This window comes from Somniosus microcephalus, chromosome 30 (assembly GCF_052327205.1).
Source record: "Somniosus microcephalus isolate GS21.2 chromosome 30, FLI_Smic_1.0, whole genome shotgun sequence".
Taxonomy (NCBI): domain Eukaryota; kingdom Metazoa; phylum Chordata; class Chondrichthyes; order Squaliformes; family Somniosidae; genus Somniosus; species Somniosus microcephalus.
In genome coordinates, this window is record NC_141016.1 from 10,868,797 (window position 1) to 10,887,984 (window position 19,188).

Below are 19,188 nucleotides of genomic sequence, written 5' to 3' on the forward strand. Positions count from 1 at the left end.
TTGCCCACTCCCTCAACCTATCTATATCCCTTTGCAGACTCTGTGTCCTCCTCACAATTTGCTTTCCCACCTCTCTTTGTATATATATATACACAGTACACTCGGTTCCTTCATCCAAGTCATTAATATAGATTTTAAATAGTTGAGCCCCCAGCACTGATCCCTGTGGCACCCCACTAGTTACAGTTTGCCGACCTGAAAGTGCAGTTTTGGTCGCCTTATCTGAGGAAGGATGTTCTTGCCATGGAGAGAGTGCAGCGAAGATTCACCAGACTGATACCTGGGATGGCAGGAATGACGTATGAGGAGAGATTGGGTCGATTAGGTTTATATTCGCTGGAGGTTAGAAGAATGAGAGGGGATCTCATTGAAACTTATAAAATTCTAACAGGACTAGACAGACTAGATGCAGGAAGGATGTTCCTGATGGTCGGGGAGTCCAGAACCAGGGGTCACAGTCTAAGGATAAGGGGTAAGCCATTTAGGACTGAGATGAGGAGGAATTTCTTCACCCAGAGAGTGGTGAACCTGTGGAATTCTCTGCCACACAGGGCAGTTAAATATATTCAAGAAGGAGTTGGATATATTTCTTGAGGCTAAAGGGATATGGGGAGAAAGCAGGGGACAGGCTACTGAATTTGGATGATCAGCCATGATCTCATTGAATGGCGGAGCGGGCTCGAGGAGCCGAATGGCCGACTCCTGCTCCTATCTTCTTTGTTTCTATGACCCATTTATCCCGACTCTCTGTCTTCTGTTAGTTAGTCAAGCCTCTATCCATGCTAATATATTACCCCCAACACCGTGAGCTCTTATCTTGTGCAGTTACCTCAGCACAGACCAGAGGTTGACTCTCGGGTCTTCCTAGTTTATATGGCTCCATATAAACCATGAAGTTACAGGTATCACCGAAGTCATCACGGAGCTGGATTGTCAAGCCGCTCTTTAAACTGCAGCAGCCTTTTCATTGCGGTAAAGTGTTCCTCTTGATGAACAGTGTGCCGTGATGATTCTGCAACGTTACTAAACCGTCTTCCGTCTTCGCTGCAGGTACGCCACAGGCCGCACCACAGGTGTCGTGCTCGATGCTGGCGATGGTGTCACTCACGCGGTCCCAATCTACGAGGGCTTTGCCATGCCACACTCCATCATGAGGGTGGATGTAGCTGGCAGGGACGTGTCCCGCTACCTGCGCCTGCTCCTCAGGAAAGAAGGGTACGACTTTCACACAACTGCAGAATTTGAGATTGTCAAAGCAATTAAAGAGGTGGGTGCACTTTTTTCTTTCTTCATTCATTCGTGCAGTGTGGGTGTTGCTGATAAGGCCAGCATTTATTGCCCGTCCCTAATTGCCCTTGAGAAGGTGGTTAGCTGCCACCTTGAACTGCTGCAGTCCGTGTGGTGAAGGTGCTGTTCGGGAGGGAGTTCCAGGACTTTGACCCAGTGACGATGAAGGAACGGCCGATATATTTCCAAGCCAGGATGGTGTGTGACTTGGAGAGGTGGTGGTGTTCCCATGCGCCTGCTGCCCTTGTCCTTCTGGGTGGTGGAGGCCGCGGGTTTGGGAGTTGGCAAAGAAAGGAATGGTAAAGATTGCAGGTCAACCGGTGAATGGGGGAAGGAAGAGGAGCGAGAGAATGTTGTCCGCGAGGAGAGAGATGTGAGGGTGAACGAATGTTTTAGCTGCCTTTGGGATTCAGGGAAGATTGATCCAAATCTTCCATTAGCAGGTTAAATGAATGGGCTAGACTCCATCATGGAATAGATTGTCTGTTTATAAGAGCAGAACTTGAGGGGCTGAATGGACTCTTGTCATTGTATCCTTCCTTTTGACCAAGCAAGATAATAATGTATAACATTAGGTATAAACCATTCAGTATTCGGAACAGGAGTAGGCCATTTAGCCCCTCGAGGCTGATCTGTATTTTAGCTCCATCCACCTGCCTTGGCTCCATATCCTTTTAGTGTCAGCCAGTGGCTCAGTGGGCAGCACTCTCGCCTCTGAGTCAGAACGTTGTGGGTTCAAGTCCCACTCCAGAGATCTGAGCGCACAAATCTAGGCTGACACTCCCAGTGCGGTGCTGAGGGAGCGCTGCGCTGTCGGAGGTGCCGTCTTTCGGATGAGACGTTTAACCGAGGCCCTGTCTGACCTCTCGGTTGGAAGTAAAAGATCCCACGGCCACTATTTCGAAGAAGAGCAGCGGGAGTTCTCCCTGGTGTCCTGGCCAATATTTATCCCTCACGCATCACGGGAACAGATTATCTGACGAAGGGTCACCGACCTAAAACGTTAACTCTGTTTCTCTCTCCACAGATACTGCCTGACCTGCTGAGTATTTCCAGCATTTTCTGTTCTTATTTCCGTTTTCCAGCATCTGCAGTATTTTGCTTTTGTTTCAGATTAGCTGGTCATTATCGTATTGCTGTTTGTGGGAGCTTGCTGTGCGCAAATTGGCTGCCGCGCTGCCTACATCACAACAGTGACTACACTTCAGAAAGTACTTTATTGGCTGTAAAGCGCTTTGGGATGTCCTGAGCTCCAGGAACCTATCGATCTCCGATTTAAAATGATGAATTGAGCTAGCATCTACTGCTCTTTGTGGAAGAGAGTTGTAACGAGCATTGAATTCTTTGTTCTGTGTGCTGCCTATCCCTCTCGTACCCTGTGAATTATGTAACAATATTACCCCATCCAGGCCCGTCACCGTCTTTCCAATTCAGTGGGAAGCATGCGGGAGATGCCAATCTCCCACCTCAGGATTGTAATCGGCGAAGTGTAAGGACAGTGCTGGCAATGTCTGGCCCTTCAGCGACTGAACGCGGAAAAAAATGCGATGGAGGTTGGGTTAGGCAGCACCCACCGCACTCGTGAAATCCCTCCATTGAAAGCTATCATCCCTATAGCTTTTTTTTTTTAAAAGGGCTGTCACTGGTGCAATGTATTCCGGGATAACCCTACTTCCATAAATGCATAGCACCCTGAAGAGAAATGCTGGCAAAGGGATAAAGAAGAAACTCAAGTTGAAAGAGGTTGGGAGAGAAGAAGAACGCATTAATACCGTGTGGCTGTCCGCTGGAGCTCATGTGACGGATGCCGATGGCCACTTTTTTTCCTTGCAAACTTTCTCTCCTGATCTCCGTCAGGCATCAGCTCCTTGGCTGGCTGCAGCTCTTGCCCCTTGGCCATTCTTTATTTTTGAGCCTAGAGAGTGAGTCGGTCGGCTGTTTTTGTCACGGGGGGTGGGGCGGGGGGTCAAAGCCCAGCTGACGCCTGCTTGCGGGCACGTCATTGGCTTGTGATTAAAAGTGGCGACCCCGGATGATTTTCCTCCCCATAACCCGGGGAGGACTGAGGGCAAATGTAGCGCCGCTCCCAGCACCAGCCTGAGGGCATCTATGTTGGCACAGATTGGCGACTGAACGTGGTGGGGGGGGGGGGACTAGGTTTTCCACTTGTGCGCTCACTGGCCTGTGATTTCCCCGTTTCCCCCCCCCACCCCCCACTCCCCAATTCAGAGGGCAAGGAAATCATGGACTGCCCACTACACTTTAGGAAGGACATGAAGGCTTTGGAGAGAGTACAGAAGAAATTTACCCGAATGGTTCCAGGGATGCAGGAATACAGTTCCGTGGATAGACTAGAGAAGCTGGGGTTGCTCTCCTTGGAGCAGAGAAGGCTAAGAGGAGATTTGATGGAGGTGTTTAAAATCATGAAGGGTTTGGATAGAGTAAATGAAGAGAAACTGTTTCCAATGGCTGAAGGGCCGATAACCAGAGGGTACAGATTTAAGGTGATTGCCAAAAGAACCAGGGGTAACAGGAGGAAAAACTTTTCTATGCAGCGAGTGGTTAGGATTTGGAATGCGCTGCCTGATAGGGCGGTGGATACAGATTCAATAGTAGCCTTCAAAAGGAAATTGGATAAATAGTTGAAGGAGAAAAAATTGCAGGGATATGGGGAAAGAGCGGGGGAGTGGGACTGACTGGATTGCTCTTCGAAAGAGCCGGTGCAGGCTCGATGGGCCGAACGGCCTCTTTCTGTGCTGTACTGTTCTATGATTCTACAAGAGTGCAAAACCCTGACCAGGATCTTCCTGGTCTGTGTGACTCAGCTACTCGCTGCGAAACCTGTTTAGCCTCCACAGGAGCCAAGCTCGCTGCTTTGAAGCATGTTTACATTGTGGGCCATGAGATGACTCCTCGGGTACACAGCTTGCAACTACAGAGCTCACACCTGGGATTTGTACGATGTTGTCAGTTCTTTTTATAGCTTTTGCTCGCTTGTCAGTCAATATAATTTCAGCACCGCTTCTGCCGCCCCTTGTACTGCACTGCAACGTCCGTCCACCGAGAAAGACCTCTACAAAACCGACACAAACCCCCCCACCACCGGGATTGTGCAATGGGTCTGTGAGCCAGTTGCAGCCGCAAGTTGTGTTTTGAATGCAGTCGATTCTAATTTTTCCGTGTTTTATTTGTAAACAGCAATTAGCCTCTGCTCTCGCACACAGATGGTGCCTCTAGGAGATCGAGGAGGTCTTTCAGACCAGGTGTCGGAACAAGGCCCGCTCCATCATCCAGGACCCCAATCACCCTGGGCACGAACTGTTCTCCCTCCTGCGGTCCAGCCGTCGGTACCGCAGCATCCGAACTAGGACCAGCAGGTTCAAGAACAGTTTCTACCCACAGGCAGTGCGCCTACTGAACTGCTAACCGCACTGCCCCACATATCATAGTCACATTCTCCCCCCCACCCTGGAACTGTATATCACATGAACCGTGAGCGCACAAGAACATTCTTGATCACTGGACTGTGTGCACATAGGACTCTTGTACCTCAACCCCTTAATTTATATAGCTTATATAACTTGTAACTCATTTGTACATTGCACACTGCATTTTAACTTATACTTTATATTATACTTATACTACAGGAAACTTTGTGCTATCCGGAGGTTGAATGTCCGGCAACTTCGAGCTAACGGCAGAAATCAGCAGCCGTTTTGGTTAGGTTTTTTTTCTTCTCCTAGCATTCTTTTCACAGGCAGGCTCTGGAAAGCGTCTTTGTAGCTTAGCAACAGCTTCAGAGACGCGTCCAAGCTACTGGGCTGAGTGTTTACAAGCTGTTGCTGAGCAACAGTGTTTGTGGTCAGATACGGTAGGCTCTAGAAAGCGTCTCTATCTTAGCAACAGCTTCAGAGACGCTTCCAAGCCACGGGCCGAGTGCTGACAAGCTGTTGCTAAGCAACAGTCTTTGTTGTCGGATACGGAGATGAAAAGCTCCTATCTGATAACATTGACGCTGGTCTATCCGGAAGTTTTGAGGCAACGGCAGTAGCTCGGTCCCATGGGTGCCGGATAGCACAAAGTTTCCTGTACCATATACTTATATCATATTACATTACTATTACTTCCAGTGGTAATGGAGGCTTTTTGCACTATTCATCATATTCTGCAACTTGGACTGTCATTGCTATACTTATTTGCTTATTGTTTCTATATTTATACTTGTTTTTATTTTTGCTTTTTATATTTTTATACTTATATTGTGGGAGTGAGTGGGGAGTAAGCATTCCATTGTACAGGAAACTGTTTTATATCCGGCACTGACTGGACCGAGCTGTTGCCATTCCATTGAAACTGCCGGACATACCAGCGTTCATGTTGAAGCATACGGAGGTTTTCATCTCCGTATCTGACAACAAACACTGTTGCTTAGCAACAGCTTCTAAACAGTCGGCCAGTGCCTTGGAAGCGTCTCTGAAGCTGTTGCTAAGCTACAGAGAGACTTTCCAGAGCCTGACTGTTGGGGGAAAAAAAAGCCACGAGAAGAAAAAAAACATTGAAGAAAAAAAACCTAACAAAATGGCTCCTGATTTCTGCCGGTAGATCGAGGTTTCCGGACATACAACCTCCAGATAAACCAAAGTCTCCTGTACCAGTTACATATGGCAATAAAATAATCTTGAATCTTGAATCTGTGTTTGGCACAAGTTGTGTTTCAGCAGGACCATATCGAGCACCGTGGTTTTTGGACAGAAATTGATGCCGTGTTTCTTGCTTTGCAGCGGGCCTGTTATCTATCTATAAACCCACAGAAAGATGAGACGCTGGAGACTGAGAAAGCACATTACACTCTACCTGATGGGAGCGCTTTAGAGGTATTGTAAGCTCCTGCACGATGGAGTTTTATTTTGGAAGAAAGCTACCACTAGCAGCCACACAATATTTGGAGACGTGTGATCCCTTGTACCATCTTTCCTCGCCAGTTGTCTCCACTCATCCCCTGTAGGTGTTGCCTTATAAGCTGAAATATCATGAACAAACAATAAAAAATAATTATTAATTTTAAAATATAATCATTTTTAACTTAAAGGAGAAATTTGACTCCACCAATATGAAGTTCCGCGCAATGTGAAATCTGTCCATTTCAATAAAAAATAAAACATTTTAAGAAACCCTTTTTTTTTTAAGTTTGCCCATCTCCATCCCAGGGCTGCCCGTTCCGCGCCCTCCAACATCTCCAGAAAGCTAGAATCCCAAGAGCCGATTCACCTTCCCCATCAGCAGGCTATTTGACAACGGGGGGGCATCACCGCCGACTCCTATCTTGGCCTCGCCTGACTTGAAGGCACGCGGTGGAGTCATAGGGTAGTGATCAGCAGGAACTCCGACTGATTAGTTTTTTCCCTTTCCACAGCCCAGGGTTGCTGGCCTGACTGAGATTGTCTAACTCCGCACAGAACAGGAATAGATCCTGGGACCTCTTGTGGTCTGAATGCCTCCGCACCGCACAGGATGACACGCCCTTTGGTTCATCTGATAAAAGCATTGCCTGCGGATGTTTGAATGCATGCGATTAAGAGCTGGTTTCAAGGGTTTCTCCCATGAGTAGTTATTTGCTGTTTGACGATACACAGATGTATCTGACTGTGGCGTTTAATCGCTACATCTGATTGGTTGTCCACAGGTGGGACCTGCTCGTTTCCGAGCCCCGGAGTTGCTTTTTAAGCCTGACCTGATTGGAGACGAGAGCGAGGGAATACACGAGGTGCTGGCCTTTGCTATCCAGAAGTCTGACATGGACCTGCGCAGGACGTTATTCTGCAATATTGTACTCTCCGGAGGTTCCACCCTGTTCAAAGGTGCCTGCAGGATGCATTCTGTCCATCAGCAAATGACTTGTCAGACTAGTGTTTAAGATTTCCTTCGAAGCGGTGTTGCTTAACATAGGGTGGTGGATACAGATTCAATAGTAGCCTTCAAAAGGGAATTGGACCAATACTTGAAGGAGAAAATAATTGCAGGGATATGAGAAAAGCTTTGATCAGTGACTCTGAAAGCCAGCAATCCCTTCATTTTGATATTCAGTGCTGCCTGAAATATTGAAATGAGTTCAGTTCTGTTGCTACTTCGGATGCTATGTCACTAAGCAACAAGTTATCAGCTAATTGGTAGCTATTCGCTCTGTCTATGGATTTTAGTATCCGTGAGTTTTTTTTTACCCTTCTGTGGAAACAAATAAGAATGTCGGTCAACTAAACGCCAATCACAGCTTATTCATTGAAATGAGTTAGAGAGCACGGAACAGTTTTTGCGATATGGTGGTTCCTGATTTATTTAATTGCATGGAAGGTAGCTAGTGGTGCCTTCTGCAAGCGGACAGGGATTGTTTTCATTCTTCTTGAACACTTGAAAGAGAAAAAATTGGGGAAAGAGCCAGGGAGTGGGACTAACTGGATTGCTCTTCGAAAGAGCCGGCGCAGACTCGATGGGCCGAATGGCTTCCTGTGCTGTACTATTCTATGATTCTATTCTATAACGGTTGAAGGCTGCAATCTTGCTGGAGGACTACTCTTAAGAATGCTGCAAAATGTTGCTCCTAATTGGGGAGTTACAGAGTAAGCATTCTCGGTTCAGGTACAGCAAGGGTTAGATGCAGTGTTAAGCAACCCCTCCCCACCCCGAACTCTCTGCTTCAGTTCCAACCTCGGAAGACCACCCGAATTTGTGCAGAAGTGGCACAGTTTTCTGCTGTGAACTCGTGCCCACTGGGAACTGAGCCCCAAAATGAAAGAGAGACTTGCATTTATATGGCGCCTTTCACAACCACTGGGCGTCACCAAGCGCTTCACAGCCGATTAAGCGTTGCAATGTAGGAAACGTGGCAGCCAATTTGCACACAGCAAGCTCCCACAGACAGCAATGCGAAAATGACCAGATGATCTGTTTTAGTGATACTGATTGAGGGAAACATATTGGCCAGGACACTGGGGAGAACTCCCCTGCTCTTCTTCGAAATAGTGCCGTGGGATTTTTTACGTCCACCTGAGAGAGGAGAAAGGGCCTCGGTTTAAGGTCACAGCCGAAAGATGGCACCTCCGGCAGTGCAGCACTCCCTCTGCACTGCACTGGGAGTGTCAGCCTAGATTTTTGTACTCAAGTGTCTGGAGTAAGACTTGAACCCACAACCTTCTGACTCTGAGGCGAGAGTGTTACCCACTGAGCCACAGCTAACGAGGTGAATTCAGCGGGGAACGTTTTAGCCAGCAGACCAAAGAAGCTGAAGCTAATAGGGTAAAAGCCGAATGCCACCTGGTATCAGTTAAAGAATACAAGAAGAATCTCCGTCATAACCGTAAAATCTGCAGCCGTGGGGTGATCCGATTGCCTGCAGTGTATGAGCTCGAGGGCTCCAAGCAGATACACGCGGCGATCGATCACAGACTCTGCACGTGTCTAATTCACTGAGGCAGATGGCGCCTGCTGTTCACCAATGATCCAGAAAAATCAACAAGGCCACCACTCTGGGAATTCAGAAAGATGTACTGAATTAGATCGGATCCTCTGAGGAGGTGCCACCCACCTGTGACACTCATAGGATCTGAGCGAGAGCTGGGCTGTCTTACTGATGGGAGCACACTGCCTCATAGGCTCTGAGACAGCAGCCTGCCTCCAGTCAGCAAGGATCAGAAACAAAAGCCCACCCACAAACCAATTCGAGGACAAAACTCTCCTTGAAGAACTTGGTTAGACTTGGTCAGCCGTGCTTCAGTGGGCAGCACACTCGCCGCGAAGTCAGAAGGTTGTGGGTTCAAGGCCCACTCCAGAGACTTGAGCACAAAAGTCTAGGCTGACACTCCAGTGCAGTGCTGAGGGAGTGCTGCACTGTCAGAGGTGCCGTCTTTCAGGTGAGATGTTAAACCGAGGCCCCGTCTGCTCTCTCGGGGACGTAAAAGATCCCACGGCACTATTTCGAAAAAGAGCTAGGGGGAGTTATCCCCAGTGTCCTGGCCAATATTTATCCCTCAATCAACATGACGAAAACAGATTATCTGTGCACAAATTGGCTGCTGCGTGTCCTACATTACAACAGTGACTACACTTCAAAAGTACTTCATTGGCTGTAAAGCGCTTTGGGACCGTGGAGTATAGCCTCTCTTGTGGTGGCCGTGAAAGTCGCTATATAAATTAATGCAAGTCTTTTTCTTTCTTTCACTTGGAGCACCGGGCACAGTTCTGGTCTCCATACTATAAAAAGGACGTAGAGGCACTGAAAAAGGTGCAAAAAAGATTTCCTAAAATTATACCAGAACTGAGCGGTTATACCTTTTAGGAAAGATTGAACAGGCTTGTGGCTCTTTTCTCTAGAAAAGAGAAGGCTGAGGAGAGACCTGATCGATTATGGAAGGGCTTGATAGGATGTTCCCGATGGCGGGGGAGTCCAGAACCAGGGGTCACAGTCTAAGGATAAGGGGTAAGCCATTTAGGACTGAGGTAAGGAATTTCTTCACCCAGAGAGTGGTGAACCTGTGGAATTCTCTACCACAGAAGGCAGTTGAGGCCAATTCATTAAATATATTCAAGAAGGAGTTAGATATATTTCTTAAGGCTAAAGGGATCAAGGGGTATGGGGAGAAAGCAGGGACAGGGTACTGAATTTGGATGATCAGCCATGATCTCATTGAATGGCGGAACAGGCTCGAGGGGCCGAATGGCCGACTCCTGCTCCTATCTTCTATGTTTCTATGCAGAGAAGATGTTTCCACTACTAGAGACCAGAAGTAGGGGTCATAAATATAAGATGGTCACTAATAAATCCCTGGTGTGGAGATGCCGGAGTTGGACTGGGGTGGACAAATGTAAGAAGTCACACAACACCAGGTTATAGTCCAACAGCTGTTGGACTATAACCTGGTGTTGTGTGACTTCTTACTAATAAATCCAACAGGGAATTTAGGAGAAACTTCTTTTTCCCCAGAGAGTGGATAGAATGTGGAACTCACGACCACAGGGAATAGTTGAGGCGGATAGCATTGATGCATTTAAGGGGAAGCTAGATAAACGCAGAAAGGAATCTAAGGATATGTTCATGGGGTTAGATGAGACAAGATGGGAGGAGGCTCGTGTGGAGCATAAATGCCAGCATGGATCTATTGGGCCCAATGGCCTTTTACTGTGCTGTAAATACTTCGTAACTTAAATGTGCGTTTCATTGCTTTTCAGGTTTTGGTGACCGGTTACTCAGTGAGGTTAAGAAACTGGCACCAAAAGACGTGAAAATAAAGGTATGAGCAGAGGTTTTAATTTCTGAATAGCCAGGTTCGAGAGTTGTAATAAGCACCAGTTGTTTACGTATTTTGTTCCTTCTGCAGATCTCTGCACCACAAGAGAGGCTATACTCCACGTGGATAGGGTAAGTCACTTCACCAGTTGGTATCCAGGCATTCGAAGAGGCGTTGCCGCCTTTTGTCTTTGATTTAGTTTCTGCATTTAAAAGGTTGAGGGGTGTTAGGGCCTTGGAATGTAAGATTGTTACATACTCTGTCAAGGCCAGTGCTGTACAGGTTAGATACAGGGTAAAGCTCCCTCTACTGTCCCATCACACATTCCCAAGGTAGGTGCAACCTGGGTTAAATGCAATGTTAAGCTCCCTTGACGCTAGCCCACCAAACATTCAAAGGTCAGGTTGAAGCACAGGTTGGATGCAGAGGAAAGCTCCCAGTATTCTGCCCCAATAAAAAACCTGGAGCCCAACTGCAGAAGAGTACCCCAGTGTGATGTTTTACCGTTTCCCGCGCAAGCCTTCCTGTGGCCTCTCTAAATGAGAGGATATGAGTACAGGAGCAAGGATGTCTTACTACAGTTATACAGGGCCTTGGTGAGACCACACCTGGAGTACTGTGTGCAGTTTTGGTCTCCTTACCTAAGAAAGGATATACTTGCCATAGAGGGAGTGCAGCGAAGGTTCACCAGACTGATTCCTGGGCTGTCTTATGAGCAGAGATTGGGTTGACTAGGCCTGTATTCACTCGAGTTTAGAAGAATGAGAGGGGATCTCATTGAAACGTATCAAATTCTGACAGGGTTAGACAGACTGGATGCAGGCAGGATGTTTCCACTGGCTGGGGGTGGGTGGGTGGTCTAGAACGAGGGGTCACAGTCTCAGGATACGGGGTAGGACATTTAGGACTGAGATGAGGAGAAATTTCTTCACTCAGAGGGTGGTGAACCTGTGGAATTCTCTACCACAGAAGGCTGTGGAGGCCAAGCCACTGAATATATTTAAGAAGGAGATGGATAGATTTCTAGACACAAAAGGCATCAAGGGGTATGGGGAGAGAGCGGGAATATGGTAGTGAGATAGAGGATCAGCCATGATCATATTGAATGGTGGAGCAGGCTCAAAGAGCCAAATGGCCTACTCCTGCTCCTATTTTTCTATGTTTAGTGCTGAATTAGGGGCTGCTTTATTCCTGTGAGGAACTTAATTAAAATGACCCAAACTCTCTTCTCTTGGGATTCTTGTAGCCATCAGAGAGGAGATGTGTGAGGCCAGCTGATGGGACATAGACTCTCACCTGGGGGTACAGGGTATAGGGGCACATGCCAGGGGCAGTGAATGAATTGAAACCTAGTGTGCTTGGATAAGGATTAGTCGTCCTTCTTTCAAAGTGTTTGAATATTATTTACTGTTCTATTTTAATCAAAATCTTGCCAGACAGTTAAAATTTAGTTATTCGCCCAAAGCTTGCATTGCTTAGAATTTTGTTTCGCTTTTTGTTGCTTCTCGAGTTTTTGTTTTGAAAGGAACCACATTTAAAAAGTACTTGGATGTACACTTGGGATGCTCTAACCTGCAGGGCTACGGACCAAGAGCTGGGAAGTGGGATTAGGCTGGATAGCTCTTTGTTGGCCGGCGCGGACACGATAGGCCGAAATGGCCTCCTATGATTCTAAAAAGGACGCTAGCTCTTCCCTTCCACCCCACTCTCCTCCGAATGCCTCAGTTGTTAAGCGCAGACCCCTCATGCCCAGACAGCAGGAAGATCCCAGGTTTGATTCTCGGTTGAATCTTTTCTCTCCCCTAGCCCAGGGGTGCTATGGCTCAGTAATATATAGCAACCTCCTGTTGCCGTGGCGGACCTCTACAAGCAGGGGGGATAGTTCCTGGGACATTTCTAGTCCGTAAGAAAGGACATACTTGCTCTCGAGTCAGTACAAAGAAGGTTTACTCGGTTAATCCCGGGGATGAGGGGATGGACATATGAGGAGAGGTTGAGTAGATTGGGACTCTACTCATTGGAGTTCAGAAGAATGAGAGGCGATCTTATTGAAACATATAAGATTGTGAAGGAGTTGGATCGGGTGGATGCGGGTAAGATGTTCCCGATGATGGGTGAAACTAGAACTAGGGGGCATAGTCTTAGAATAAGGGGCTGCTCTTTCAAAACTGAGATGAGGAGGAACTACTTCACTCAGAGGGTGGTAGGTCCATGGAATATGCTGCCCCAAAAAGCTGTAGAAGCTACATCATTACATAAATTTAAAACAGAAATAGACAGTTTCCTAGAAGTAAAGGGAATTAAGGGTTACGGGGAGCGGGCAGGAATTTGGACATGAGTCTAGGTTCGGATCGGTCATGGCCCTGTGGGTAGCGGAGTGGGCCCTGGGGCCGTGTAGCCTGATCCTGCTCCTATTTCGTGTGTCTAATTCTGTTAGATTCAGGAGATGGTCCTGTGATAGTGGATTGGCGGTTAGGATCAGATCAGCCATGATCTTATTGAATGGCGGAGCAGGCTCGAGGGGCCGATTGGCCTACTCCTGCTCCTATTTCTTATGTTCTTATGTATTTCTCCCAAATGTGCCTTTACCCACCCCCCCCCCCCCAAAAGGCGATCGCATTGAAACGCATAAGAAATTCTTACAGGGCTTGATAGAGTAGATGCTGGGTGGCTGTTTTCCCTGGTTGGGGAGTCTAGATCGAGGGGCCATAGTCTCAGGATAAAGGGTCAGCAATTTAGGACTGAGATGAGGAGGAATGTTTTCACTGGTGGTGAATCTTTGGAATGCTCGACCCCAGAGAGCTGTGGATGCTCCGATGTTGAGTGCAGGAAACTCTCGCTTTACCGGCACCTAAATAACCGGAAATCTCTGTTAACTGGCAAAATTTAGGAGTAGGTTCCGGTAAGTTTTACTTCATAATAGTGGCCGTTCCTGGATCTGTGGCCGTGTAACCAGGGTTCCTGCACCTGCTGCTAAGCAACAGGGACGCTTGGATCTGTGGCTGGGGTTCCTGCACCTGTTGCCATGCAACAGGGACGCCTGGATCTGTGGCCGGGGTTCCTGCACCTGTTGCCATGCAACAGGGACGCCTGGATCTGTGGCTGGAGTTCCTGCACCTGTTGCTATGCAACAGGGACGCCTGGATCTGTGGCCGGGGTTCCTGCACCTGTTGCTATGCAACAGGGACGCCTGGATCTGTGGCCGGGGTTCCTGCACCTGTTGCCATGCAACAGGGACAGCAGGATCTGTGGCTGGGGTTCCTGCACCTGTTGCCATGCAACAGGGACGCCTGGATCTGTGGCCGGGGTTCCTGCACCTGTTGCCATGCAACAGGGACGCCTGGATCTGTGGCCGGGGTTCCTGCACCTGTTGCCATGCAACAGGGACGCCTGGATCTGTGGCCGGGGTTCCTGCACCTGTTGCCATGCAACAGGGACGCCTGGATCTGTGGCCGGGGTTCCTGCACCTGTTGCTATGCAACAGGGACGCCTGGATCTGTGGCCGGGGTTCCTGCACCTGTTGCCATGCAACAGGGACAGCAGGATCTGTGGCCGGGGTTCCTGCACCTGTTGCCATGCAACAGGGACGCCTGGATCTGTGGCCGTGTACAGGGGCTCTCGTACCTTTTACTATACCTCTCTGTAATCCGGACTTTTTGATAAACTGACATCCCGTCGGTGCCAGATTTAAAAATAAAAATAAAAAATAAATAAAAAATTCCTGTATATTCAAGACAGAGATCGATAGATTTTTGGATACTAAGGGAATCAAGGGATTATGGGGATAGGGCAGGAAAGTGGAGTTGAGGTAGAAGATCAGCCATGATCTTATTGAATGGGCGGAGCAGGCTCGAAGGACCAAATGGCCGACTCCTGCTCCTATTTCTTATGTTATTCCCCATTGAGTCATCGGGAACCACTGTTTACCATTTGTTAAATCCGCTTTCTTTGAATTCTTGTCTTCCCGCAGCGGCTCTATCCTCGCTTCCTTAGACACGTTTAAGAAAATGTGGGTGTCGAAGAAAGAGTACGAGGAGGACGGACCGCGTGCAATCCACCGGAAGACATTTTAACGTTGCCGGTACCGTGTGAAGTCGGCGTGCTGCTGTGTAAGCCTCGTCTCCTGTCTGTACAACATAACCATGCTGAATGAATAATGGACAAGTAAAACTGACAATTTTTGATGTATAAAAAAAAGAGAGGGTTTGGACACCACTTAGCAAAACAAACTTGTTCTACCCCCTTCAGGATTTGTGAATATTGGATTATACATTTTGATTTCAGTGCTGTGTGGGGAGAACCTTAGACCAACGTCTGCTGTTGGTTTCAACATTGCCGTTTACAAAGCAAGTTATCTGCACTCGTTCAATGAAGGAAATGATGTAATTTAAGGTGTTTGACCTCCTAGCCCACTCCCCACTTTGTAAATTCACAGGGGTGGGGAGATCGGCGGGGGGGGGCGTGACGTGCGTAGTTTGCTGCAGAAAAGGTTTTATTATTAACAGCTGGGCTGGGAGTGCAAGCAGGAGAAGGAGAACTGCCGGAACCAGAGTTCTGTGTTGGTGAGACATTCGCAGTCACAGAGTGGGACTCGACGCTAAACGTTTTGCGATTCCTTACTCTTGCTTAATAAACAGCAAATGTTAACTGCTGTGACTGGCGAATGGTTAACGTGTTAAAACAGTGACTAGCACTTTATTTTACAGTGGTCGGGGATGGAAGAAGGCCAGCTGTCTGAGGCAATGTTCCCTCTGATTTTTTTCGGGGGGGCGGTGGGGTCCCGCGCGGCCCCTTTAACGGGCTGCCCTGCCCGTTCAAAGTACCGCGCATGCGCAGTTTTTCCCATTTAAAAGCCGGCTCACTGGCCGCGCGGGATTTCGAGAGCACTGCGCGGCCACGCAGCTTGAAGGGAACATTGGTATGAGGACCATTTGACTGTATTCACGGTGATTTAGTCTCGCACTGAATAAAATTATTGAAGGTATATGTAATAATTGGTGATCGTCCTTCCTATCACAGTGTAAATAACTAGTTGGCTCCCTGGCAAAAATAAGTTTTCAATCTTTCCTCTCTTCCTCCCCTCCCTGAAATGCTTAAGGAATTTATTCCTGATTATAACTAAGTGCTCTTCATTATGAAGATGAAAGCATTTTGTTTCCAATTGGGACATCTTAAAATTGAACCGACATATTCCACCTTGCCCACAAACCAGGCTACTTTTGAGTACAATATCAATGGCTAACTGCTCACAGCCAGTTCAATACTTAAATTTGGAAACTAGATTTGGTGGGAAAACTGGCTTCCAATAAAATGTTTTGTTAGAGATTTGTTAGAGATTAGTTCTGTAGAGGGAGCATTGGTTTGAAGTGCTTGTTTTATGCTGGACGTGTGGACTGCTTGTGAAGTGGCATTGCACTGGGGTCTGCTGGGGCTTGGGCTTAAATCTGCAACCATTGTAACGTGGTCCCGTCTCCCTTTCAATTGTTGCCCTTGACTGACTTGCTGCTCCAATGAAGCTCCCCATTCATGGCCTGCCAGCTCGAGGTTGTTGACTGAGATGGGATTCAGTGCATGAAAGTCTTGCTTTCCAATGAGAGAAGGCAAGGGCGCATGTTATTGGGAGGAATTGGTTACCTTCCGTGCAAGAGGGATGGGCCTTATTAAAATACCTACCACAAGCAGTTGGCTTTCAAAGTTTTTTTTTCTTCATGTGAAGAGATGAGTGATCTCCACTTGGCAGCTGCTCACAGTGGCATGATTGAAACGAGGTGATCACCGTGCGGCAAAGCACAGGCTCTGGGCCCACGTTCCATCACTCTGGTGCGGCATATTGTAGCATCCCCGAGAGGGGTTGTCCAGCAAGGTGTTGGTTGGGATTGTGGCTCTCTGTAAAAAGACACTGACTGGCCCTGTTGCAGGCAATACAGGAGAGACCTCGAAGCTACTTATTATCGATGTGGTTCAGTCAAAGTTTCATACAGAGTAAATCTCCAGGCAGTTTATAAACCCCAGGGTTCAGTTGCAGCCTTCTGCCCCCTCGTAACTAGGAGTGGGTTTATTTTTTTATTTTTTTTGAGTGTAAGTTTTGTCTTTTGAGGATAAATTGGGTTCTTCCTGTTGATTGAGCTGTCTCGTGTCGCCTACCATTCCTGTGTGGGCCACCTCTTCTCTGGAGCCCCTGCCGGATTCAGCTGACTCTTGAAGATATCAAAAGGACCCCCCCGCCGCCTGTGCCGGCCACTTGGTGCCTCGCTGTGGCTGAGTGGCCATCAGTGTGCTCGACAATCCCGAGGCTGCAGCACAGTGGGCCACAAGATGGGAGCTGAGAGCGGCAATGCGACATAAGGTGATCTTTGTCACGGGACCTGCTTGGCATATTATGCACCAATCTGATTGTAAAGATGAAGGCTCGGAACTGAAGAAATATTTGCAGGTTCTTCCTTATTGCAGTCAACGAGACGGTGCCCAGTGACTTTTTTTTCTCCCGAGAGGTTGAACAACGTGTCAGCTGTGGCTCAGTGGGTAGCACCCTCGCCTCTGAGTCTTGTGGGTTCAAGTCCCCACTCCAGAGACTTGAGCACAAAAATCTAGGCTGACACTCCAGTGCAGTACTGAGGGAGTGCTGCACTGTCGGAGGTGCCGTCTTTCAGATGAGACCTTAAACTGAGGCCCCATCTGCTCTTTCAGGTGGACATCAAAGACCCCACGGGCACTATTTCAAAGAAGAGCAGGGGAGTTATCCCCGGTGTCCCAGCCAACATTTATCCCTCAATCAACATCCCAAAAAACAGATTATCTGGTCATTATCACATTGCTGTTTGTGGGAGCTTGCTGTGCATAAATTGGCTGCTGTTTTTCCTACATTACAACAGTGACTACACTCCAAAAGTACTTCATTGGCTGTAAAGCGCTTTGGGATGTCTGGTGGTCGTGAAAGGTGCTACATAAATGCAAGTCTTTCTTTTACTTCACACTTAAATTGACAAGCTGGAGAGAGCTAAGGGTAATCACTTCCTTCCCTTCAGATCATTCGCCCTTCCCGATCTTAATCCAGTCTAACTTAGGCAACTTCCTGACGGTCTTGTCCTCAATAGCGGACCTCTGCTGATCTTCTCCTTTGGGCTTTAATCCACGAGAGATGTGGCAGATCTCTGCCGTAAACACCTTTTGCTGTCCACTGGCGGCAAGCATGAGAGGGTTGTCTGGCCAGATGGTTGGGTTCCACTCAACGACCCCTTTAATGGCTTGGCCAATATTGGGAACTTGGCTCATTGAATGGCAGGGGGTGGTACCCACTCTGTGTATTGCACAGTGCAACAGCTGGGATTCCTTGCACTGTGTGCCTGCCCCTGCACCTCACGTTTTACCTGGCTAATGCCAACTTGACAAATTGGAGTGAAAGCCAGGTCTCCAAACCAGCGTCGACCAGTGTGCCCCACAGACCAGAAGGTGTCAAGTTTGATACCTGATCTCACTCGGGTGGGGGTTTCAGAATGGGTTTACAATAAATAAGTCTCACCGGTCCTTGGGCTTGGGAGGGGAAAATTCAGGTAATGGGTCTCATTCCTGATCTGAACCGAATGAGCATCGGGCGCGAGAACAGAATTGGGCTTGGCTGTGATACCTGTTGAAGAACCTACCGTTACGGCCCATGCTCACAGATGGGCAGTGGCCACTTTGGCAAGGTGCCATAGGGCCCGTTGAAACCACGCTTCGGCGTGAATTGTCTCTTCAGGAGAATTGGGGAGAAAATTGTGGGAAGTGACGCTGAAAGCTGTTTTGATTTTTTTTTTGGATTAACTTGGAGAAGTTAACAGTCTATTGAAAAATTCTGGTTCCTGTACTTTTGCATTCCTGCAACAAGCCTTTCAATGTCGGTACTGCAGTGCCTTTAACCTTGTTCAAAGAGCTGTGGAAAATCTGGGAATAAAACTGGCACCAGTAAGGCTTACCTCACATGTATTTAGAAATAATATAAATAAAAAAGCATTTAAGTGAGACCAGCGTGGCTTTTTGCTCTCCTTCAGTGTCTTTTTCATGGAATTTTTTTTAATGAATACAATTGTTGTTCCTGACGACCCTGTCCCATCTGAATTAAAACAGTCGGTAACATTTTAGGAGCATGGCCTAAAGGTTTAACGCGTGACTACACCATGTGATGTGGTACTGAGCCATGCACGCCAGAAGGTCACAGTTCCAGCCCTGGGCTCCATTCGGTTTGTTCTGGGCTAGTTCCAGCATTGCAGTTTTTGCACTTGCACTTCACTCAGATGAGATGCAAATATGTAGAGAGGACCCCAGGTTAAGAAGGGAAATGACCCGACCACCGCTGATCGCTAACTTGTGTGCAGGTCAGGTGGGGGGGGGGGGGGGGACCTCTGTTTTGCCCACTGCGGTTGAATAATCGGCAGTACTTACTGTCTCGGCATGTGGGTGAGGCACGCTCACTGGGGCAGGGTACCAGAGAGAAACTGACTCCCCTGAAGCTGTCTCCCAACACACATCAGCACCTTCAGAACAGGAGGCATGAGAGTGGAGATGGGGGGAGAGCTTTATGCCAATTCAAATTAAAACAATGTGGGTTTGGGAGATTGGGAGCTGCCTGTGTGGCTTCTTTTAAAAT

The 19,188-nt window shown here is 47.9% G+C and overlaps 1 protein-coding gene across 1 annotated transcript in view; it reads left to right on the forward strand.

Moving 5' to 3' along the window:
• Window positions 1–18,563, forward strand: part of LOC147097918 (beta-centractin-like) — a 40,622-nt gene extending 22,059 nt beyond the window's left edge. The window contains exons 6-11 of the mRNA XM_085970988.1: window positions 1,051–1,267; window positions 6,069–6,161; window positions 6,971–7,145; window positions 10,507–10,568; window positions 10,656–10,696; window positions 14,536–18,563. Coding sequence (XP_085827114.1) covers window positions 1,051–1,267; window positions 6,069–6,161; window positions 6,971–7,145; window positions 10,507–10,568; window positions 10,656–10,696; window positions 14,536–14,638 — 691 coding nt within the window. The 3' untranslated portion in view covers window positions 14,639–18,563. The remainder of the gene's footprint in view (window positions 1–1,050; window positions 1,268–6,068; window positions 6,162–6,970; window positions 7,146–10,506; window positions 10,569–10,655; window positions 10,697–14,535) is intronic.
• The last annotated feature ends 625 nt before the right edge of the window (window positions 18,564–19,188 follow it).